Source organism: Oryctolagus cuniculus, chromosome 8 (genome assembly GCF_964237555.1).
Source record: "Oryctolagus cuniculus chromosome 8, mOryCun1.1, whole genome shotgun sequence".
In the NCBI taxonomy this organism is placed as follows: domain Eukaryota; kingdom Metazoa; phylum Chordata; class Mammalia; order Lagomorpha; family Leporidae; genus Oryctolagus; species Oryctolagus cuniculus.
The window spans coordinates 56,066,891-56,091,888 of record NC_091439.1 but is presented as its reverse complement, the minus strand read 5'-3'; the positions used below and the strand labels follow the sequence as shown (position 1 = coordinate 56,091,888).

General features: G+C 39.6%; 1 protein-coding gene across 3 annotated transcripts in view; it reads right to left on the bottom strand.

Annotated features, from left to right (window-relative positions):
* Positions 1-24,998, bottom strand: part of COL25A1 (collagen type XXV alpha 1 chain) — a 530,060-nt gene that overhangs the window by 215,206 nt on the left and 289,856 nt on the right. For all 3 annotated transcript variants that reach the window (XM_070047775.1, XM_070047774.1, XM_017347366.3), the window contains exons 3-4: positions 21,789-21,833; positions 19,842-19,849 (exon numbers count right to left, since the gene is read on the bottom strand). In XM_070047775.1, the coding sequence (XP_069903876.1) occupies positions 19,842-19,849; positions 21,789-21,833 (53 nt within the window). The remainder of the gene's footprint in view (positions 1-19,841; positions 19,850-21,788; positions 21,834-24,998) is intronic.

Below are 24,998 nucleotides of genomic sequence, written 5' to 3'. Positions count from 1 at the left end.
GAAAAGAAATGGCTTGAGAAATGAAGTCAATATATAAATGAACCCAAGAGGAAGTGGATTCAGAGAATGAAGATTATAAAAAGAAACAAAATTCTAAGAAGAAAAGAATAAAAAGGGAGAGTAGATACAAATGAACTTCAATGCTGAGAGATAGGAAATGGAAATATCTTCCAATTCAAGGTCAACTGACTACTTCCCCCTTGACAAATTTAGTGGTCAAGGTATAGTCCAAATTGTGCTGGAGTATATTCAGTTCCACCTATTGCTCCCTTTATCTTGAAACACCTCCTTGCCTATCTTCTTGTTTTATACCACTTCTTCATGGTACTTCTGCCTCACTTGCCACAGCATCTCAGCCTTCCTGGGACCTCCTAGCCAAGTGGGATTGTGCTAGGGGTTGGAGGAATAGGCGAAGATAACTTGTTTATTTTTATTTATTTATTTTTTTGACAGGCAGAGTGGACAGTGAGAGAGAGAGACAGAGAGAAAGGTCTTCCTTTGCCGTTGGTTCACCCTCCAATGGCCGCCGCGGCCGGCGCGCTGCGGCCGGTGCACCGCGCTGATCCGATGGCAGGAGCCAGGAGCCAGGTGCTTTTCCTGGTCTCCCATGGGGTGCAGGGCCCAAGCACTTGGGCCATCCTCCACTGCACTCCCTGGCCACAGCAAAGAGCTGGCCTGGAAGAGGGGCAACCGGGACAGAATCCGGCGCCCCAACCGGGACTAGAACCCGGTGTGCCTGCGCCGCAAGGCGGAGGATTAGCCTAGTGAGCCGTGGCGCCGGCCGATAACTTGTTTATTCATCTAATATTTGTTAAGCGCCCACTATGAGCCAGTCATTCTTCAGGTAGACTACGAACCTAGGACAGACAGTGAATATAACAAAGTCCCAGCTTTTGCTCCTGTGGGAGAGGCAGGCTTTAAGAGAATGTTTATAAACAATGTGGCAGATAGTGATTAAAGCTAAGCAGAAAGTTACAAGATGATAAAGAGACTGGAGAATAACTCAGTAAGAAGGGGCTGCTTTACAGGGTGCTCATGGGAAGACTGAGGACACAGGAGGGGAAAGAGAGGAACAGCAAGTGCAGATGACCTACAGGGTAGAGATGGGCGAACTTCAACCAACAGAGTCTGGACTGGAGTGAGTAGTAGAAAAGGGTAAAGAGTAACATTGTAGAAGGGAGGGGACAGATCAGGGAGGACTTTGCAGGTCATTGTAAGAACTTGGATGAAACAGAAAGCCATAAGGCAAAGGTTTTGCACCAATATTCATTGTTGGGAGGGAAAAACTGCTGTGGTATACACAGAAGAAAAGTGAAGAGGCTTTTACAAGGTTCCAAGTGAAAGGTAAATGATATCATGGGACAGGATATAGCCTGGGGGAGGTCACACAGCGCCAGCCCCAGAATCTCATTACTCTTTATATATTTTATGTTTGTGATGAAAAAGAGATGTTGAAAAGAATTTAGAAACCTAGGAAGTTTCTGCACTAGGAAATGTTAAAATTTCATTCTTGGGAGTGAGCAGTTTGCCTAGTGGTTAAGGTACCTACATCCCACTTTGGAATACCAGGGTATCATTCCTGGCTCTGGCTCCTCCCTGCCATAGAGACCCTAGGAGGCAGCAGTGATGGCTTCCCTAGAATCCCTGCCCCTTGCATGGGCGACCTGGATAGAGATTCCAGCTTCCAGCTTTGGCCATGAGCCAGCCCCAGATGTTGTGGGCATCTGGGGAGTGAACCAGCAGATAGATCTCTTTCTCTTCACTTCCCCCCAACCCCAATTAAAAAAAAAGCCATTCTCCAGAATCACAAAGAGTTTCCAAATTTATTGTTTCCTTTGAAATTTTGACATCCTGATTCATGATTCAGTTGAATTGCTTGACCTCCCACTTCTGATTTGGGACTGTTTTCACCGTTTCTGCTTGCCATCACAACATGGCTGTACAAACAAGGGGACCGCATTCCATTGTACTACAGATGGCTCCTGTGGGAATATACACAGGAGCTGAGGAGCCCCAGGTGTGCAGTACACCTGCCCCCTGACATCAGTGAAAAATCCTCCCTCTGCTTAATGGCAGAACCAGGCCCTGTGACTGCTTTGTGAATGCAGATAGTGCTACGTAACTCTCATGTCCTAGTTCATGCTTCATACACCTTTATGTTTTTGTGTATTGTGTGTGTGCACGTGTTGTGTGTGAACAGAACTGAAACGTTTCTCTGAACTCTCAATGAGGAAAAAAAATAAATGGCTGAGGCTTGCAATTTGTCAAAATCTTTGAAAAGATTGCTTTAGCAGACTTTATTTCTAGAGATTTGTACTGCTTTTCCATCACTTTAAGGAAGACCTGGTGGGATAGCCCAATTTATTTCATGCACCCTAATTATTAATACAAATGACTACCTTGGCCTAGTTCCCTTCAATTACACAATTTCAAGCATGGCCAATCAGCCATGCCCCAGGCGGGCGCAGGACCATTCACACAAGGGGGCATGCATTTTCTTCTCTCCCTGTTAGACTCCACGCACGCTGTGGCTGCAGCCCCTGAAACTCTTTCTTTATCCCTTGGCAGTTATTTAGAGTCATTCAGAAAGAACCCACAGAGCCTCATCAGTAGAGGTAATTTAGACTGTGGCTTTATAAATGCTAAACTACATTCTCTTGCCTCTACTGAGACCATTTCTATCATGGAAGAAAAGATGTGTATTCAGGACACTTGCTGATAACATTACAGTATCTGAGTAAGTCCCAGCATCACTAATTGGATGATATTATATGTTCAAATTAGTTAAGGTGGCTTATTTTTCAATATAGTCGATTTTTTTTATAGAGAGAAAACCTTGATTTATCCAGTTTGCACCTCTATCAAGAGGGTCTCCAATTGTTTGGGAAGCATGGGAATAAAGTGTGAGAATCTGGAAATGTGTTAACCCCACTGTGTTGTTTGTCTCTGTAAGTGCAAGGGTCTGTGACTTTTCCTTGTTTCTCTTCCTTCACTGTAGTGCCTGGCATTTAGTAGATGCCTGGTACTTAGTTGGTGCCTAAGAAATGTTGATTATATAAAAATTCATAGATATAAGGATGACTGCTTAAAAGCCAAGTGATTATAGTATGCATTCCACCATCCAAGGGCTGTGCAATGTAGCATAAAGAGCATGGGGTGGGATAGGAGGCAGCACTGTGGACTATCAGATAGAGCTGCTGCTTTCAGTGCCGGGATCCCATATGCACGCCGGTTCAAGTCCCGGCTGCTCCACTTCTGATCCAGCTCTCTGCTATGGACTGGGAAAGCAGTAGAAGATGGCCCAAGTCCTTGGGCCCTGCACCCGCATGGGAGACCCAGAAGAAGCTCCTGGCTCCTGGCTCCGGATTGGCTCAGCTCTGGCCATTGCAGCCATCTAGGGAGTGAACCAGCAGATAGAAGACTTCTTTTTGGCCGGCTCCACGGCTCAGTAGGCTAATCTTCTGCCCTTGGTGCCAGCACACCGGGTTCTAGTCCTGGTCGGGGCACTGGATTCTGTCCCGATTGCTCCTCTTCCAGTCTAGCTCTCTGCTGTGGCCCGGGAGTGCAGTGGAGGATGACCCACGTGCTTGGGCCCTGCACCCACATGGGAGACCAGGCTCCTGGTTTTGGATCAGCGCGGTGCACCAGCCACAGCAGCCATTGGTGGAAGGGGGGGGGGTTGAACCAATGGCAAAGGAAGACCTTTCTCTCTGTCTCTCTCTCTCACTGTCCACTCTGCCTGTCAGAAAAAAAAAAAAAAAAAAAAAAAAAAAAAAAAAAAGACGACTTCTTTCTTTTTTTCTCTCTCCCCCCATTACTCTTTAAAAAAAAAAAAAAGATTTCTTTATTTATTTGAAAGGAGAGTTACAGAGAGAGAGAGGTCTTCCATCTGCTGGTTCACTCCCCAGTTGGCCACAATGGCTGGAGTTGGGCCAATCTGAAGCCAGGAGCCAGGAATTTCCTCTGGGTCTCCCATGTTGGTGCAGGGACCCAAGGACTCGGGCCATCTTCTGCTACTTTCCCAGGCCATAGCAGAGAGCTGGGTCGGAAGTAGAACAACCCAGCCGGGACTCTAACTGGCGCCCATAAGCGATACTTGCACTGAGGGCAGTGGCTTTACTCAGGGGCCTGTTCGAGCCTAGCTGCTCCACTTCCAATCCTGCTCTCTGCTAATACACCTAGGAAAGCAGAAGAAGATGGCCCATCCTTGGGACCCTGCACCCGCATAGGAGACCTGGAAGAAGCTCCTGGCTTCGTATCAACCCAGCTCAGGCCCTTGTAGCTATTTGAGGAGTGAACTAGAGGATGGAAGATCTCTCTCTGTGTCTCTCCCTCTTTGTTTCTCTCTCTTTTTAACTCTTCCTTTCAAATAAATAAATAAATATTTTTAAAAAATCAAAGTTAATATCATGCTATTCAATTATATTAATTCAATAGTAAATAGAGTCCCAAACTTTCTCTTGGTATGATTCTCATCTAAATTAAGGTAAAAACAATTAACAGCTTTGAGACTTAACTAATAAAAGGATACTACTACTTAAAAAGATTACCATCCTAGTGCTATTCTATTTCTTAACTACACAAATATTTTAAAAATGTGCTTGTGTCTGATGGAAACATGAAACACATCTTTACTTAAAAATTCTCATTTCTTTTAAGAGTCTGAAACCTCCAAATGCCCAAACAGAATGCACATTCTAATTCATTTTGAGAATCACTGAAGGAGGACATTTCAGGTGGTTTGTGCTATGACAACGAGAACACAATTAACTGTGGAAAATGTCATTTCTGGAAAATGTGTTGGCTATGCATCAGCAAGATAAGAATCTCAGTAACAGTTGTGGCATGATGACTTTGATGAATTGAGCTTTTAAAATATAGACAGCATTTTTAAAGATATTCCCTTAGAAATGTATTAAGGTAGATAGAAGCTGCTATATGCCATCATGCACTTGTCTGTGTACAACACTGCAAATAGTACTATGTAGGTATGACGACATTCCTCTTCAGTTTCCTTTTGGGCTCCACTTTTAGCTCACTAACTGAAAAAACTGAGGAGGTTGCTGTGGACTCAATCTCCAAGATTCCTATCAACCAAAATTCTATAGTTATAGTAATGCATTCTGAGACTCTCCCTATTTTGAATATAAATCTCAGGAAAAGATTCTTCTAAAAATCATTTTTTTTCCTACAGAGCAGAAGAGTTTGAACTATAAGATAATCCAACTGAGAAGACAGTGTCTACAGATGCACTGCGTCTAAATTTGCTAACATGAAATTAAAAGGCTATAAGTGCCAAAGATTTAAACCTAAAATTCCATCATGGGGCTTTTGGTATCCCATCAAATATATTTGTGAATGTTAGACAAAGAGACAGAATTTCATATAAGACATACATTTATAGTACCAGGCTTTACATGATGCTCTTGATGGATGAAATAAAAAACATTTAGCTAATTTTGGTAAAAGAAATTTCAAAGTTTGTAATCTAGGATACCATTTGGATACTCTCAGTATCCTAAAGTACTTAAAAACCTACCCAGCATAGGGTGAGACAAAGTCAGAAAAAAATCTGTCTGGAAGAGCTGTTCTTTTCTCAATGTTATCACGTTAGTTTTAAAAGTATGCCACATTTCATGGTTATTTACCGGTCAACAAAACAACTTATAGCAAGAAAACATTTCATACCTGAAATGAGGTTGATTTCCAGTCCCCAAATAAGACACATTTTAATGTAAGCCATTCCCTTGGCTGTTACCAGACCCTTCCCCAAAGGAATGCATCTATTGTCCATGGAGTCTAATCTACTGACATTATAATGAAGGTATTATAATTCACTGAAACTACCACAGTAGGCCGCATCTTAGCCAGCACTGTACATTAGGGCAGTAGATTGAGTTCCCACCACTACAGAGAGATAAAACAAGTCAATTTCCATAAAAATCTGCATGAATAAAAACTATTCAATTTACTTTTAACTGAACAGAGGTCTAAGTGCTTTAGTTACAGGGGTTTCCAGAAAGTATTGGAAGTTCTGGAAATCAGCATGACAGAATTACCTGCTTCTTAATGATACGATTTAATGGCAAAATAAAAGCTTCCCCTCTTCAATGGCGAGGTTTCTCAATCCAAATTCATTTGCCTTGTGGTTTTGATTAAATATCTGCACATAGGAAACTTCATATTATAGGAAATACATAATTTCTGCAGTGAGTTTCTTATAAATGATATTTGATACAAGGTCAAGCAATTTTTCATTTTGTTCAAATGCTCCAATGATCTGAAATTGCCATCAGCTTATTTATGCTCTTCAGGCTCTATGCCCCTAAATTCTATTCATCACCAAACGGAAGATAAAAAAAGAAAAAAAAAGAATTTTTTCCCTCTAAACTGGGAAGCTAATGCCTATGGGAAAATAACATTCTTAACAAATAAAGCCCAGGGGATCTAGTCAGGCAAAAGAATAAATCCTCATCTTTCACACAACTTTCAAACTAGTAAACAATACTAGAATTCTAAAACAGTTTCTTTTCAAGTCATGCCATGTAACGTACAAAGTAAGTTTGTATGCAATGGCAACTCCAGATCAACTTCCCAGACATGAAGAAGCAATGATTAGAGGCTTAACTTTAATATGCAAAGTAGAGGGTTGGATGGAAAGGAGGGGGTGTCAGGATAAATAAGCCACACAACTGGAAGCGGAAGTTTAGGTCATTTCCTATCCAAGGACACATAAGGCATATTGGATAATGGTCAGACTACCTGAATGGAAACCACAAGCTGATTAGTTCCACTCCAAGGGATGGTTTTTAAAAACCCATTCTTATTCTTTACCACTGATTAAAAGTCTAAATGGAAGGCTACATATGGTGAAAGATATATACATTCAGCCATTACCACAGAAGGGCGATAAATTATCCTGGGTGCCTGCAGAGAACTCTCTAATCCACTCTTTCAATTTTCACTCTCACCTGTAAAAAAGCCTGAAACTATATGCCAATTGGTTGTTAATAATGCTCTCTGGAAGGAAGCAAGTTGAAATTATTCCCCAAACTGCAAATCAAGTGACAAAGTATGTGTGTCTACTAGTGCTGAATGAAATTATATCTCAAAATAGAAGACCGTGTCTGCAGTGCAGAACTCAAGTATGCTTTCATGTGTCCCATAAAATCCATGGGCTCTGGACAGCACAAAGCTCTGGAATGCCTATATTCCTGCTCCCAAAAGAACAGCCCAACATGGATGTAGCTAACGGAAGCCTCTAAAAGGAAGTTCGTGATATGAAATTTAAAATAATTGTTTTTAAATTTGTAGTTTCCAGATTAGGTTTCTACTATGCCTGCCAAGCCTTCTCCTTTTACTGTGGGTTAGCTACAGAAATATGGATTTCATTTGTTTATTCATGGAAGGAAGCCGTGATTCAGCCACTTTGTATGGATGCTTCAGTTTTCTCCTCTTCTCCCACAGAATACTGGGAGGTAGGACAGGTCTAGAGCCAGGAGGTAGATAGAGGACAAGGGGCAGTGATTAGAAAGTCCAGCCCCTTCCCTTTCTGGTGTGGTCTGCAGGCCAGCCTGTCCGGGTTGCCTCCGCACTCTGGCCCCATGATTCACTCTCTTCTCAGCCCCTAGCATGCCCCTGCTGCTCCAGTGCTGTCCTCTCCCTCCACTGTGACTTGGGCTCTAGGCAGCAGAAATACTATCACCAACCACTTTACCTTTAAGTTGGGTTTCAAATGCCAGTTTCCCAGAAATGTTTCATCATCAAACACATCAAGTAGGAGAAACTCTCTTGTGGCTTTTCTCTAAAAAGTGTGTGCATCTGTATTTATTTGGCACACAAAGATCAAATACAGATCCTTAAAAAATTCATGAAAAAGGCACTGCATGAAAAAGTTCTTCACTGGCCGGTGCCATAGCTCACTAGGCTAATCCTCCTCCTGAGGTGCCGGCACCCCAGATTCTAGTCCCGGTTGGGGTGCTGGGTACTAGTCCTGGTTGCTCCTCTTCCAGTCCAGCTCTCTGCTGTGGCCCGGGAGTGCAGTGGAGGATGGCCCAAGTGCTTGGGCCCTGTACCCCATGGGAGACCAGGAGGAAGCACCTGGCTCCTGGCTTCGGATCAGCGCAGTGCACTGGCCACAGCAGCCATTGAGGGATGAACCAACAGAAGGAAGACCTTTCTGTCTTTCTCACTGTCTATAACTCTCTCTCTATCTCTCTCTCACACTAACTCTGCCTGCCAAAAAAAAAAAAAAAAAAAAAAAAGTTCTGCATCAATTTACTAAGTTTTTGTACCAAAAAACCCTATCTTTACATTCCATTTTCCATGAGCTTTCTGAAACATCTTCCATGTAAGCACATCTGTGCATGCTTAGTAGATATATGAAGAAGAAAAGCTTGAAGAAGTGTTTTTCTAAAATTATTTGCATACTGGCTTTGTATGTCAACCTGGCTAGGTTATGGTGCCCAGTTATTTGGCCAAACACTAGTCTAGATGATGCTATAATGATATTTTGTAGATGAACATAATCCGTTCTCTTTAAGTAAAGCAAACAGCCCTTGACGATGTGTGTGGAGGGGAGGGTGCATGTCATCTATCAATTGAAGATGTCAAAACCAAAAACTGAAATACCAGAGGAGGGAATTCGACCTCAAGATTCAACACAGAAATCCTGGCTACATTTCCAACCTGCTGGCTTGCTCTGCAGATTTCAGGCTTACCAGCCCCCACAGCTGCAAAAGCCCATACCATAAAATAAAAACTCTCTTTATGTATAGATATCCAACTGATTGTTTCTCTGGGCAATTGTGACCTATTCAATCACTAAGGCCTTTGTTGCTAGTAAACTCATTTGACCCTTTTTAAAAAAATATATTTTGGGGGGGGCGTAAGATTTATTTTTTATTTATTTGAAAGGTAAAGTTGAGAGAGCGAGGGAAAGAGAGAGAGAGAGAGAATATTGATCTTCCATCTGCGGTTTCATTCCCCAGGCAGCCACAAAGGCCAAGACAAGGCCACATGAAAGCCAGAAGCCAGGAGCTTCATCTTGGGCTCCCATGAAGGTCCAGGGGTCCAAGCCCTTGGCCCACCCAATGCTACTTTAGCATGGAGCTGAATCAGAAGTGTAGAAGCTGCGACTTAAATTGGCACGATGCTGGTGTTGAGGGTGGTGGCTTTACTCTCTATGCCACAAAGCCAGCACCTTCTTTAAAAAGAATCTTACTTGCCATTTTGTAGGACCATCAACTCTCCAACTGTGTTGGCAATATGGTACAGAGAGAGCCCTAAGTAATGATGGCTTTTAGTATGAGAAGTTTGGTATTTCTCAGTTAATAAACATCTCAACTCAGATATTTTACCAATAAGTCAAACAAAATATTGAAATTAAAATCTTTTTCCCTATAAAAGCCTCTTTCTCTCAGTAAGGTGATTATAAATGATAACGTACTGGTTATATTTTTTTAAATGCTGAAAGAGAGGATATTGAGTGTTTTAACCATAAACAAATGATAAACTTTGAGGAGATAGATGCTTATCCTGATTTGAACATTACACAATGTATAAAAGTATCAAAACATTATATGGTACCCCATAAATATGTACAATTTTTATGTAACTGTTAAAAATGAGAGGAAAAGGCTCCTTTTCTTGAATTATTTCTCCTGTAGTTCCTATTCTGATCCCATTGGAAAGTCATTCTTAGCTTCTTCCTCCAGGTCACTGTCATATCCATTCTATAAATTCTTTAATTCTTCCCTGGCAACTTATTTTTATATATTTTTATTTTCTCTTTTATTTGAAAGGCTGGGGGTGGGGGTGGGGAGAGATGTTTCTTATGCATGGTTCATTCTCCAAATGCCTGCAGCAACTAGGGCTGGGCCAAGGCAGAACTAAGGAATGCAATCCAGGTTTTCCGCGTGGCAGACAATCAAGTAGTTGATCCATCACCTGCTGCCTCTCAGGGTACACTTAATAGGAAGCTGTGTTGGAAGCAGAGTTGCTGGAACTCCACAAGCACTGTGATATGAGCTATGGGCATTTTGCCAAACACCTTCTCCCTGGTAATATTTCTCAGAAGAAGCCATCAGCATCATCCCCTAATCTGCTCCTCCTCCTTTGTTCTCTGTCCCAGCAGCCTGCACTGATTCTGAGTCATCCTGAAATCCCCCTCCTTTTCACTCCTACATCTTTAGCTGTGCATCCCTGCTGTTTCCACCTCATTGATGCCACCCAAGCTTGCCCCATTCTCTATACATCCCCTGCCACCTTTCCTCCAGGCCCTTTGATTTCCCACCTGCATGACTGCAACAAAACCCTCGTCATTGCCATTTCCCCCCACCTTGTTCTTGAGCAAGAGTGATCTTCCTAAAATGTTCCTCTGATCATGTCATCTCCCTGCTTAAGCCCTTCAGAGACTGCCCTTTGAGGGGGAACTACTTATCAGGGCATGCAAGGACATCAACAGCTCGACCTACTGCAGTCTCTGCGCTCACTATTTATTGCCTCATCTCAGACTGGAACTTGACATTTCAACTTCACTTAGTATACAATTTCTTTTTTGTGTCATAAGGCTTTGAAAATGTTATCCTCTTTGAACACACACTGTACTTCAGTTTTTCACCTTGGATGGTCCTTTACATATCTCAGATCCAGAGGCATCCTTGATCCTCTCCACACTCAAAGCTGGATTATGGTGCCACTCTACTGTTCTCCCATTACACTTAGACATATTCTGAGCATACTTCTCTCAAAACAATATTATGTTTCTGTTTTGTTCCCCCACTAGATTCTAAGGTATTTGAAGATAGGGCCATGTCTTATTTGCTAATTTATTCCCATCATATAGCAGAAGGCATGGCACACATTAGGTAATCAAGACAGGAACAATGAATGGATCAGTGAATGATTGGCCACTATCTTTAATTAACTATAAATTGTTAGCAATCCTATGAAGTCTCTCCTGCCTGTAAATCCTATATTCCATCACCTATTAATTACCTTAACCATACAGAAATACTTTGTAATAAAATATATAGGGTTAGGTATTTGGTGCAGCAGTTAGGACACCACTGGGGATGTCTATGTCCTATATTGGAGTGCCTGGGTTTGAATCCTGGTTCCATTCCCAGTTCCAGCTTCCTGCTAATGAGCAATCTGGAAGGCAACAGTGATGGCTCAAGTGCTTAGGTTCCTGCCATCCATATGGGATGTTGCAGACATCTGTGAAGTCTCTGCCTCCTTCTGTGTCTTCTCTGCCTTTCAGATAATATTACAAATATCTTAATTCAAAATTATGTAGAAATAAAAGGTAAGGAGGTGTGTATAGGTATATGCCTGTATCTTTGAGGATGAAGATATTAGCAAATAGAAAATTAATTAATTGTTTCATTTTATTTAACACTGAGTAAATCTTAAGAAAATATGACTTATAAAAATTAAAAATGTATTTAAAATATTAATAATGATTTATCAAAGTTTACTTTTGTTTACTTGAAAGGCAGACACACACACACACACACACAAACTCTTCCAACCGCTGGTGTATTCCCCAACTGCTGGAAACAGCCAGCACTGGGCCAAGCCAAAGCCAGAAGGCAGGAACTTCCTCAAGGTCTCTCATGTGACCTAAGTACCTAAGCCATCATTTCCTGTCCACCACATTAGCAGGAAGCTGGATCAGGAGTAAAGACTCAATTCAAGGCACTCCGATAGGGGATGAGGATATCCCACGTGGCAGGTTAATACATTGCACCACAAAATCTGCTCCAATAATGATTTTCTTTCAGTCATAAAAAAATTTATGGTCTATGGCTCAGTTCAGAGCAGTAGAGTTTACAGTCAGCAGAGGCAAAGGCTTGCCAGATTCATGGTGTTCACATAATCGGAAATTCAGCAGGAGCTATTCTTTGTATAAAAGGTACCACAGCCTTTAGTCAAGCAGCTAGTTGGGAGAATGGAAGCACTGAGCCCTGCCCTGCAAGAACATGCTGAAGATTGTTACGTGCTCAGCTACTCATGAAGAAATGGCAGTCGCTCAAGTCACTCCTCTGGCCTCACTGAAAATACTAATGTTCAAAGTGTGCACATGCTGCTTTGCAGTATTATCTCCAGGTGGATTTCTTGACTATGACTAGTTATTTCTTCACAAATTCACAGGAATCTATACGAGTAGTACTTCCCTAATTTGTCCCATAAGGTATTTACAAGTTTGCACAGACAGCCAGCCCCAGGAATTTAGCAACATGACTGAGCTTTTGGTCACAAGAAAGTGAAACAGGAAGAAGTGACATGACACTCCATTTGTTAGTGGAAGGAATATTAGAATGGTATTGCAGGAGGTATCTGATTATAAATCAGTAGGAAAGACTTTAAAACTGAGAACTTCCTGTTAAATTTTCTTTCGAGAAATTCTGAATGCCACGTACTACCTGTTTTGGTTTCTATTGTTTAATTTAAAAAGAAACATTCTTTTGGCTTCCTCTTATCTCAGTTGCCTCCTTCTCAGTTGAGAAGGAGAGAGGATTTGTTTTAATCATGTTTTCCTCTATAAGCATGGTGGTGGCTCACAATTCAAGCTTTATGAACTCCAAAAGGATTGTTCATTTTTTCACTGAAGCATAACTAAGAATTAAGCTTTAGCCTGACATCACTGGGAGGGTGAAACAAGATAGTTGAGGACTTAATAGCATTGCAGATATGGGATAATGAAGCTACTCCATGGCAAGAGAAAGAGTGAGAAGAGAAAAAGACCATAGCAATGTCTATTGATGTTTAAAGACTGTGGAAGTACATCAGAATGAAAAGCCCTCATTATCAATGGGGTTAGGAAGTAACTTGGTGGGCCTGGATCACATGGCCTGGCCTAATAATTTAATCTTTTTAAAGAGTTATTTATTTGAAAGCCAGAGTTAGAGAAAAGGAGGGAGGAGAGAGAGAGAGAAAGAGAGAGAGAGAGAGAGAGAATGAATGAATGAATGAATGAATATACCATCCACTGGTTTACTTCCCCAGAAGACTATAACAGCTGGGGCTGGGCCAGGCTGAAGCCAGCAGCCAGGAGCCAGCAGCCAGGAGGAGCTTCTTCCAGGTCTCTCACGTGCGTAGCAGGGTTCCAAGTACTTGGTCCACCCTCTGCTGCTTTTCCAGGCCCATTAGCAGGAGCTAGATCAGAAGTGGAGGAGCCAGGACTTGAACCAGCACTCAGATGGGATGCTGGAATTGCATCAGTGGCTTTACCCACTACACCACAATGCTGGCCCCTTTACTCTTTGTACAAATCATGCTTTACCTTTTATGTTGCTCTTTTCAAAAAAATAAAAAGTAAAAAAGACAACAAATTTCTTCCTTTTATTTTTTTCTGTTGAAGATTTCTAATAATATTTTTAATGAAAATTCTTCTCTGAAATGTTAATAAGTCACACTATCACCGAGTGCCATATCTATGTCTATATCTGTATCTGCAACTATGTCTATCTAAACACACATATACATACATATCTGGAGATTTCTATTTCTTTCCATTCCATAAGGAAGTGATCCCCTATAAGGCAGCAGAGTGGCTATTGAAATTTGTTTACCTTTTATTTTGAACACACACTTACATTTCTCTATATCCCTTGCGGGAAAATGTGAACATGTGACTTGACTCTTGCCAAAGAGCTATGGACAGAACTCATATAAACCAAAAAATCTGTACGCCCAGTGCTAGTCAAAAAAGTTCTCCCATATGACCCTCTACTCTTTTTATCTATCTGATGGCTCTAAGTACATGACCAGGCTAGCCTTGGAACACACATATTAAAATGTCAGCCTCCATTAGTTTGGGTCCTTGAAATTTATTCATTTGAAATTTATCTGAATTACAGAGAAAGTGTGGGGCGGGGGGTGGATAAGATATCTTTCACCCATCAGTTCACTCCCCAAATGCCTACAACAGCTAGGGCTAGGCCAGCCTAAAAGTCAGGAGCTATTATCTCCCATGTGTATGGTAGGGACACAAGTATTTGAACCATCACTTGCTTCCTTCCAGGGTAGGCATTAGTAGGAAACTTGGAATTGGAAACAAAACTGGAACTCAAAACCAGGCACTCTAACATGGGATAAGAGCATACCAAGTGTCATTTAACTCTTGTGCTAAACGCTCTGTTGTGATGTCAGTAACATCTCAAAGTCTATCTGTTACAACAGTTAAATCTATTCTAGAACAGAAGTATTCAGAAGTAATACACAAGAAAAAGTAATATTGCACAGAAAAATACTGTTTATATCTTTAACATTAATTTCTTCTTCTTCATTTTTTAACTTTAAAATATTAATTAATTTTGATTTGAAGGGTCTTTATCCATTATCATTGCCACTTCTGGAGTTCCAAAATTCTGCTTAACTTGGCACTAAAATCTACATAAACAATCAGGAAACATTAAAACAAATTGCCACTGGACACTGCCCTCTACAAACATGGCAGCATGAACCACTCAAAACAGAAGGAATGAAAGATACTCCAGATTTGTTCTATGGAAGAGTTCACAGTCGCATTCTCTTTTTCTATGTACTGTTCCAGGAAAAAAAATCCTGTGCTTGCCAGGTTCCCAAAATGAACTACTTTTCTGTAATAGCCTATGATCATTCTATTATAACTTTGTTTTCAGTCTTTAAACACAAATTAATATGCCAGGGTTTTGCTTCTTTGGTCGGTAACTATTATTGTGTCTGAGTTTAATCTAACTACCCTGACATTTTGTGGCATTACTGCCTCCTACAAGATAAATGACTTGCTCCCTCCATCAACAATACGCTATTGTTAAATAAAAAACAACTACACATTCAACAGTACACTCTTTGAATCCTTATAAAAATATCTTGGTAATTAAGCCAATGATAGGGACAGTCTTGTGGTGTAGCAGGTAGAACTGTAGCCTATGACATCGACATCCCATACAGATGCTGGTTTATGTTCTGGTTGTTCCACTTCTGATCCAGTTCTCTGCTAATGTGCCTAGGAAAGCAGCGGAAGATGCCCAAGTATTTGGGTCTCTGCACCCACTTGGGAGACCTGAATAAAGATCCTGGCCCTGACTTTGGGGCTGTTTCAGGTGTGAATCAGCAGATGGAAGGTCTGTCTCTCCAATTTTTTCAAATAAATAAATAAATATTAAAAATAAAAGACAAAGATCTGGGTCAAATTCCAGTTCTGTCTCCTGCTAGATGTACATTCTTGGGCAAATTACTTGACTAGCCCAACCCTTAATTTTCTCCTCTATAAACTGACCATAATGAGTCTCTATAAGGTCACTGGGAGGGATGAGAATTTATACATGAAGTGAAGCATGACAGGAACATATTGTAAGTTGTATTTATCAGTATATCTAGGAGATATTCACCGTTGACTTAAAACTCACATAGTTTTTCTCAATATGATGAACAGATATCAGAGTTTTTCATCTAAAAGTTCTACTGAGATTTCTTTTCCTAATTCATCTACCACATTGGCTGAAATTGCACTGCAAGCTTAACTTGGCTAAGTGTGTTTCGTTCATCTGTCAACAAGATTCTAAGGTTCAAACTAGGCTGACAATTGTTGAACATGGACGGAACAGAACACGCGGCCCGACAGCATCACATTTCACACCTCAGAGGGTTCTAGCTACCAACAATAACACCATATATCTGTCAGTCAAACATAATTATAGGGCTTGATGGACTGACGTATATAAAACAGCCAGTTTCAAAAGGTCTCCTGGTTCTTTTCTGGCTACCATTATAGGACTTGCTTGATTCTGCGGACTGTGAGTATTAGAAAGGCACTTCCTCTGGGGACAGAAGGACAAAGAGACTGCATGCAAAAGACCTAAACTAGGTACAAAATTTGCTCTGTTTGAAGGCTCTGGAGGGATTTTGTAATCTTTGGTCAAAGTCTTCGCTTCTTATTGAAGGAGAAATATATTCTTAGGATATCCAAAATAGAAGTTATGATTTTAGTCAAGTAACACAACGGTAAAGCAAATCACTCTAGGAAATACAGCTGTGGTATCTGAGCTAGGTACTCCAAGTGCCTGCAAGGAGTCCTTTCCAGCAGTGTCCTAATATGTATCACCTTTATGAGAAAGAAAACAGAAAAAAGTATCTGCTATTCACATAAAAACAAATTACATATGTTATCACAAAATTGCCCATTGTAGCCTTTAATAGTGGAGCCCCCTGTGGTAGTAATATCTTTTTGTTAAAATGGATAAGGCTGAATAATAAGCTGAACAGCTTCCTAGAGAGCAAATTGATATGTGAGGTCTAATTCAAGCTGTATTTCAAGTTTTAAATTATAAATGACCTCAATATGCAAGAACATAGAAGCTGACAGAAAAAAAAAACACCACAATATATGTGTGTGCGTGTGTAGGTAGGGGAGAATCAGTCTCATATTTGTTTGCTTGTGTTAGTGAGTAGCCTAATGCTGTCTTTTGAACTACTGAGCACATTTCAGAACAAAGTGGAAGTGACTGACAAGAACACACACATCAGTACCCCAGGTCACACTTCATAATCTCTGTGTTCACAGGAAGCCACCACACCACAGATGCTCAGGGCCCCAAGGGACACTGAAGGAGTTACATGGCAGACTATCCGTCTTCCCACACTACCTTTGTCCCTTACATTTAGATGACAGAGTGGAGGCAATGGCAATTGCATTAAAGAGCAAACTTTGGCTTGATATTTTACCGTGATTATTTGTGAAGATAATTGAATTTTTTTAAAGACACAAAATTAGGGAAATAATTTTTCTAAAAATAAAATTATGTAACCTGTCAAGTTTCAGTTCATGGAATAAAAAAATACACAGAGAAGTAAAATGGGAGCAGGTATCCTATTTCTGAGCGCCTGGGTTTGAGTCTTGGCTCCACTCCAGATTCCAACTTCCTGATCATGCAGACCCTGGGAGGAAGCAGTGATAGCTCAAGTAATTGGGTTCCTGCCATCCATGTGGGATACCCGGGTTGAGTTCCCAGCTCCTGTCTTCAGCCCCACTTCAGGGCTGCTGCAGGCATTTGTGGAGTGTTTTCTAAACACATTATAACTTCTTCAAAATGTAGATGAGGTGGGGTAATCATTAATGCCTACTTTACAGAGTACCCAGTTCATGTTGAATTTACTTTTAATGTTTGTAATTACTTATGTCAAGGAATATGATTTGATCCTTGGCCTGCTGAACTTGTGTAGCAATGATCTACCCAATAGCATACTTGTAATTCATAAGGAACAGGGATAAATTAGAGAGTATAAAGTGCCTAAAATCAGATTTTTTCTAATTGAACTTTTTGGTTTTTTTTAAATTAATTTATACAAGTTTCATATATTTCAAATATACACATTTGGGAACATATTTACACTTCTCCCCCCACCTCCCACCCAAGCTGCAGTCCTTCTTCCTCCCCCTACCTCTCCTATTCCCACTCTTAATTTTTACAAAGATCTATTTGCAGCTTACTTAATGATTGTATAGTTCACCTTACACTAAGTAAAAGAGTTCAACAAATAGTATAAAGAAAAAAAAAAACTGTTCCTCAACGGAAGAGACATGGACTCCAAACAATCATTGAATCTTAAAATATCCATTTCACTCCTAAACATTACATTTTAGGTACTCTATTAGTTACCTCTGATGAGGGAAAACATATCATTTTTATCTTTTTGGGACTGGCTTATTTTACTAAGTATAATGGTTTCCAGCTACATCCATCTTGTTGCAAAAGACAAGATTTAATATTTTTTTTTTTACAGCTGAGTACTACTCCATAGTGTATATATACCATAATTTCTTTATTCAGTCAATAGTTGATGGACATCTAGGTTGGTTTCATATCTTAGCTATTGTGAATTGTGCTGCAATGAACATGGGGATACAGATCACTTTTTCAGATGCTGATTTCTTTTGGTTTGGGTAAATTCCCAGAAATGGGATGGCTGGGTAATATAGTAGGTCTATATCAGATTTCTGAGGTATCTCCACAGTGTCTTCCATAGTGGCCACATCAGTTTAAATTCCTACCAACAGTGGATTAGGGTACCTTTTTCCCCACATTCTCACCAGCATTTGTTGTTTTGTTGATTTCTGTATAAGAGCCATTCTAACTGAAGTGAGGTGAAACCTCATTGTGGTTTTGATTTGCATTTCCCTGATGGCTAGTGATCCTGAGCATTTTCTCAAGGGTCTGTTGGCCATTTGAATTTCCTGTCTTGAAAAATGCCTGTTCAAGTCCTTTCCCATTTCTTAATTGGATTATTTGTTTTGTTGTTGAGTTTCTTGAATTCTTTATAGATTCTAGATGTTCTAATTGAATTTCAACTTTGCGAAGCTTCTAGCTGTACAACCTTCAGTAGTTTTCCTCTGTGAGCCTCGGTTTCCTCAGCAAACAATGAGAATGGTAAATATCACTGGTTCATTTCAAAAACAAAATGAATATAGTATCAAAGCCTAGAACATTGGCTGGCATGTCCTAGGGGCTTACTATTAGTTCTGTTTTCTTTACATATATAATTAGAAAAGGAAGGCCACTTGAAATCTTTTTACAGAGAAAATGGGTTAATACATGGCCCAAGAGAGCAAGCGCTATACTCTGATGACTATTTGAATTTTTGAGGAACCCAAGGTGGAAACACTACTACTCTGAACATTGCTTTAAAACAGAAATGAGACTTCACTTCCTCTTGGCACTGCTAATATGTATTCCACAAAAAGCCTCGAACACTCTACTTTGACAGTAACCTCTGGAGTTTCCTCTGGGTCAGGACAGTTTGTTTCTAGTTTTAAATACAGGGGCTTAAATATGAAGCCAGAGAGTAAAGGCTCCTAGACCTGGGGTATGCCATCTGCCTAGCATTAAGCAAGAGCTGAGAGTCAGAGAAGCAGAGTCATTTTAAACATGATTTATGTTTCGTCCTTGAATGTGGCAGGAAGACTGCAAAAGATATTTGGAAGCCAATGTTTCCTCTGAATAAAGTAAATGAGTATATGCTAAGCCTTTCTCCCTGGACCATGCTGGCCTGTTAGATAAGTTGCCAATGTGGAGTCAGTAAACCCCAGAGCAAATTGGCTATCTGGGATGAGAATATATCTCAAGGCCAATGATCACTGCTACCGTTAAATGCACGGTGCACAGTATAAACACTGGGGTCAGACAACAGATATCCAGGATATTACTCAAAAACGTATCTAGCTCAAAGCTGACAAGATAATCTGTTCCTGTGAGTGCAAAGCAGACTGGAATGCTGCAGCTATGACCTACTCAAGGGAAGAAAAAAAGTGAAACTCTCCAAGGGCTCCATCTCAGCTCTTTCTGCAGGCAATGCTCCAACAAGACTTCAAAAGAAGTGCTGCCTAATGGGGTAGCCCTGCATCCAGCCCACAGAGGGTATCATTTCCATGATCATGTTGCCATCTACATTTGATGGACTGGCAAATGCAGATATTTCAGATACAAATTTAAAACAATGAAAAAAGAAGTGTGAAATAGCTTGGAGATTTGCTTGCAAAAAGAAGCCTCAAAATTCCAGGTAAAGTGTTTAAATTTCAGAAACTTCATAAATTATTTTAAAAGTCCCAGGAAGGTAATTAGTGTATGATCATATCAAAAATAAAAATTTTGCAACTGACAGATATTTCATCCAACAACCACATGATCAAAAAACTACTCACTTTAAAAAAAATAATATTCCAAACTTAAAGTCTCTTAGAAAGTTTGTAACATTTTTCTAGTTGAAGTACTGGATATAATATGCTATTTTAGCACAGTTTTTACATATGTGATCCTGATTAATGCAGAAGAGTCTGAAGCGGCAAATATACTTACAGGAGGACCTATAGGCGGCGGTGGGGGGTGGTGGCAGTGGAGAGATAAAAAAAAAGAGAGATGAATTAATGAATATGCAAAATGTTAAGACTTAATAAAAGATTAAAACATCATCATAACTATCAGTGTAATACAATGGGCATGGGAGCCAATTAGAATCCTTTGATTTCTAATCATTTTTTTAGGTCATGAATCTTTAGAAACCATCTCAAATGCACTTATCCACAGTAAAATTTTAAAATAAATTGCAGATTCTCTGGGCCTGTTATGGACTACTGAAAGGTTCAGTTATCTTAATTCAAGGTTAAGGTTATCTAATTTACAAGTTTAGATGCAATGTGAATCAGGAAGCTCTTTGGCAATTTATGATGGACCAATTATAGAGAATTGATATATAATTTTTGAGTTTGGCAAAACAGCCAAAATGGAAATACTTATCATTTGTAATAAGAATTTTTTTTTTACTCAACAGCAGTGAAAATATATGAAAGACTGAATCCTGATATTTATACAGGTTTCTTAAGACTATGTATTTTAAAGAAAATGCAAAGTCTAAGAAAATGTGAATATTTCACATGCCACATGCTTAATTAAAACATCAGTTCTAAGTAGACAGGAGGTTGGGAATTGACTTTTATGCTTCCTATAAAACTATGCAGAAGTGCAAATTTTCTTTTTTTCCTCAATTCTCTTTCTTTTGATATAAATATCTTTTCAGCAATTATCCATTCCACTAATATTTTATGATTTTTTTCTCAAAGCAAATTTTAAAAACATTCTCTGTAATAAAACTTTGTACTTTGTGAAGGGCTACCTACACAAGTTTTGAATAATTTACATTCACTGTACTTTAAAGATAGCTTTTCAGAATATTCTTAAAGGAATCAAGGAGCTATACTGATACAAGGAATGAAACAACATTATTTTGAGATATTTTTCCAAATAGAACATGAAATCTGTCAAAAGATCAGTCTGCTATCTTCTGGTTTCAAGAGATCAATGTTTCTACCACTTCAACACTTGGTGACTGATTATTTTAATACTGAGAAATGTTTATAGAAAATACTAGGAAATAACCGTTTATAACATGCTATGGTAGAAACCTTAAATTACCTACTCTTGCAAGGAAAAACTGGTGGCCTGATAGGACTTAATGTGGTCATTTACATTTTTGAATTTGAGAGTTTACAAAACAGGTAAAACAGTGAGTGAACTCACTTAGTGGTGTATTTTGGCTTCAAAAATATTTTAATTTGATTCTTCTGTTTTTCTTTGCCTATAGGTATTCAGCCTGAAAGTGAAAAGTTACTGCAGTCGAGTCAGGACAATTGGTTCTGTTTCAAGTTCATCAAAATGCAAGGCCTTAGCAGAACCATCTGCCTGTTTGGGGTCTCCATTGCCTCAACTACAAAAGGACAGCCTTGGATTGATCACTGAGGCTCCTGTCATCACTAAAACCCTAGAGCTATACAAGCAGGATAAAAATCCCCAAATTTTGAAAGGAGTAAGAATAAAAGCATGACAAATTAGGCCAGTTGGATGAAATAAAAATAAACCTTTCCAAGACATGTGCCCCCGTGCTCCAAGCCAGATGTTGTTGCAAGGACCTAGGTTTACTGACCACCTACAGGGATGGAGACACGGGTTACACTGCCACACTGTGTGCAGCTAAGAGCTCCTTCAACTGGCCACAGAAGACACACAGACTTCACTTGACATGATAAGTCAAAACTGGTGCCAATGGCTGTTAAATTGTCATTAATAGCATTTTGTGCACTTCTCTTTCCTACAGTTTGGTGGAAATGAAAAGATAAAAACATTGTCAGCCTAGCAGAGAGGACTTAAACACACACAACCAACAGGACAGTATCATCCTTAATGAGGAGGAACAGATGCGGGACCCAAGCAAAATGTGAGTGACATTGAGCAGCTGAATGGGACACTTACCAGAGTCTCCTCTTCGGCCCCTCTTACCTCGTTTCCCAGGAGGGCCTGCAATACAAAGAATCATTTGCTGAGTGTGGATTACCTTTTCTTCTGGTTTTAAAATGGATAGTAAATAGTTTCTACATATTTTCTCACTTCAACCACCAACTTCAGGAAAGGGACCAGATACTTATAAAGGTCAGTGGGGTCTTTATTACGTCTGCAAAGCTCTGAAGCTTTCTTTAATTGTAAAAGCTACTTTAAATATTTAATCATACAGCATTACTTAGGAACCTGAAAGATTCAGAATTGTTGCTCATCCCCCTTGGATATTATCAGTAAAGTTCAGCTAAGCAAATTGGTGAGGTTAAGACTTCACATTTCTTAGGAAGATTTCTTTCCTGAAGGTCTCAGTACTACAGATGAATACATCTGTACTGAGAAATACAGATGATGTATTTTCTCTTCAGTCAGGCCCATTCTGATTCTTCTGAAAATACTGCTACTCACTAGTTAAATACATAATATATATATATTATATATATGAGTGTATATATGTCTATATAAGAAAAATGGAAATAATTCTTATATATATATATATATCTACTTTATTACATGTGAATATATTGGAATTTCTTGTATTGAAAATCACCTGAATAAAGAATAAAGCTGCAATCCTTTTAACTGGATAAAAAGTAGCCTTACATTGGAATTTTTTCTACAAAGATTGAGTCATTACTCTCATTTAACAAGTAGCCTTTATGGTGATCCCAATATACAAGTGAAGAGAAAAAACCTTTTATTTTCCAGTGAATTGTCTGTAAAGACCACCAACTTAGTTTATATCAGATTTAGCACAGGATTCTAGACATTCATGACTTTCAAGCCATTATTCTCAATTATATAATTTCTGTCCTTATTTCCTTGGGTAGAAATAGCTTCCACTGAGTTATGGTTCAGGCAAACAGAAGAGAATAATTAGCCCACAATGAGAATTGAGGTCTTAAAATATTTGCTGGGAGAAAAAAGGCCAACGAAAATAGAGAACTGCCTGATTTTAAAGAATGAGCTGCTAAGTAGGACTGATGACTTCCATACTCCAGAAAGTTCAAGGCAGCACAGGCCTTAGCATCCAGCCGACTCTCAACGTGATCCTGAGCTACCGGCTTCCACATGGAAACACCATCATGAGAAATGAAAACATCAGTGGGTCAGTTAGTGTCCCCTCAAATCCTTAATGCAGAGCAAGTCTGGCCACCTGCGCTTTGTAACAGGGCTAAGAAAACTTTAGCCAGTAAGATCAACATAAAACAGTAGAAGAAGCAGCTTTACAGCAAAGTCCAAAACTGTCATTAAAATTTCAGATTCCTTTATGTATTTTGGAATAAAGAGGCGTTTTTGTTATATTCTAGGGATTCTTGGTCTTACTGGAATCAGGAAGAGAATCATAAATAGTAAACAAACCCAGTGGGAGTCTAATAAGTATGAAAAACATACGTTTATCACCTGCTGAAACACACACACATATAGATGTAGATATATTTTGATGTATACAACTTCCATAAGATTAGGAATCAGATTTTTTCCATTGCAAAACCTCTTAACTATTTGGCAACCACTGTCTACTTAAGATGTCAATGGTTCACACTGTAGGACTGTTAATAGCAGCAAATGGTGAAAAGATGAAGATGAGAATTTTCTAGCACTGAATATAAGCAGCGTAAGATTGAAAGTATACTTCAAGAGGCAAGTAAGAATAGTTCACACTTAAACACATGGGAGAAGAAGCTTAGGATATTCAAGTATAAATAAAAAGTACTAGAAATTACAATGGAAGGTACCTCAAATGACTGCTATTTCATCCACGACAAGGGTGACAGCAAGGTATTAATTTTTATAACAAAGCTATAATTATTAAGTATTGGGAATTCACTTATTTGCCATTCTACTTCTGACAAATGTTTCTTTTTAAAAGTAAAATTTATCTACTAAAGTTTATTGCACACATGTTTAAAAAAAGAACTTGAAATAAGCCTTAAGAAATCAGATTATGAAAAAATGGACAAAGAGGCATGATATCTTTTGAGTAAGAAAAAAATAACATTTATAAACATATCTGTCTTACATATTCAATCAGACGGCTTAAAGAAACGAATTGAATGCTACAGAAAATCTGTTGATTGGGGCAGGTATTTGGGTAGGACACTGCTTGCAACTCCCACACCCTACATTGATGAATCTGGGCTTGAGAACCAGCTCCCCCTCTGATTCCAGCTTCCTTCTCATGTGCTCTGTAGGAGCAGCAGGTAATAGTTCACATACTTGCGTTCCTGCCACCAAGGGTGGAAATCTGGATGGAGTGCCAGGCCTCCAGCTTCCGCCTGGCTCAGCCTCTGCTCTTACAGGCATTTGGGAAGTGAAGCAATGAATGGGAGATCCCTGTCTGTATCTCTGCTTTTAAAAGAAATAGTTTTAAAAATCTGTTGGTCGTATTGATATCAGAAGAAGAATAGGGTATAAAGACACTGAAAACACTGGGCAGGACAGATGTCTACTGGATATGATGGCTTTTACAAAGAATATCATACCAGTTGGAAAAAAAAAAGAAGCTAACCTAACCTAATGAAGATAGGACTCTATTGGATTTGGGACCGGCGCTGTGGCATAGTGGGTAAAGCCAGTGCCTGCCATGCCGGCATCCCATATGGGTGTCAGTTTGAGTTCTGGCCACTCCACTTCTGATCCAGCTCTCTGCTACGGCCTAGGAAAACAGTAGACGACGGCCCAAATCCTTGGGCCCCTGCAGCTGTGTGGGAGACCCAGGAGCTCCTGGCTTCTGGCTTTGGACGTTGTGGCTAACTGGGGAATGAGCCAGCAGATGGAAGACCTCTCACTCTCTCTGCCTCTCTCTGTCTCTCCTTCTCTCTCTGTGTAACTCTTTCAAATAAAATAAGTAAATCTTAAAAAAAAAAAAAAGGAAAAAAAATCGATTGGATTCACAAGAAAAATAGGAGGTTGAAGAATAGCCTGTTATAACCACTATGGGAAGCAGAGGACTACACGGAGCATTATATGAGCTTAGTGAACTTGTAAGTTATGCAACACCCTAGCTAAAGATCCTGCCTAAAAAGAGAATAAGCTGAAATTACAGGAAAAGTCTACAATGTAGATAGGACATTTTGATCTTCTGAATTCAAGGGAAAAGAACTAAAAAATTAAAATGATGGTATG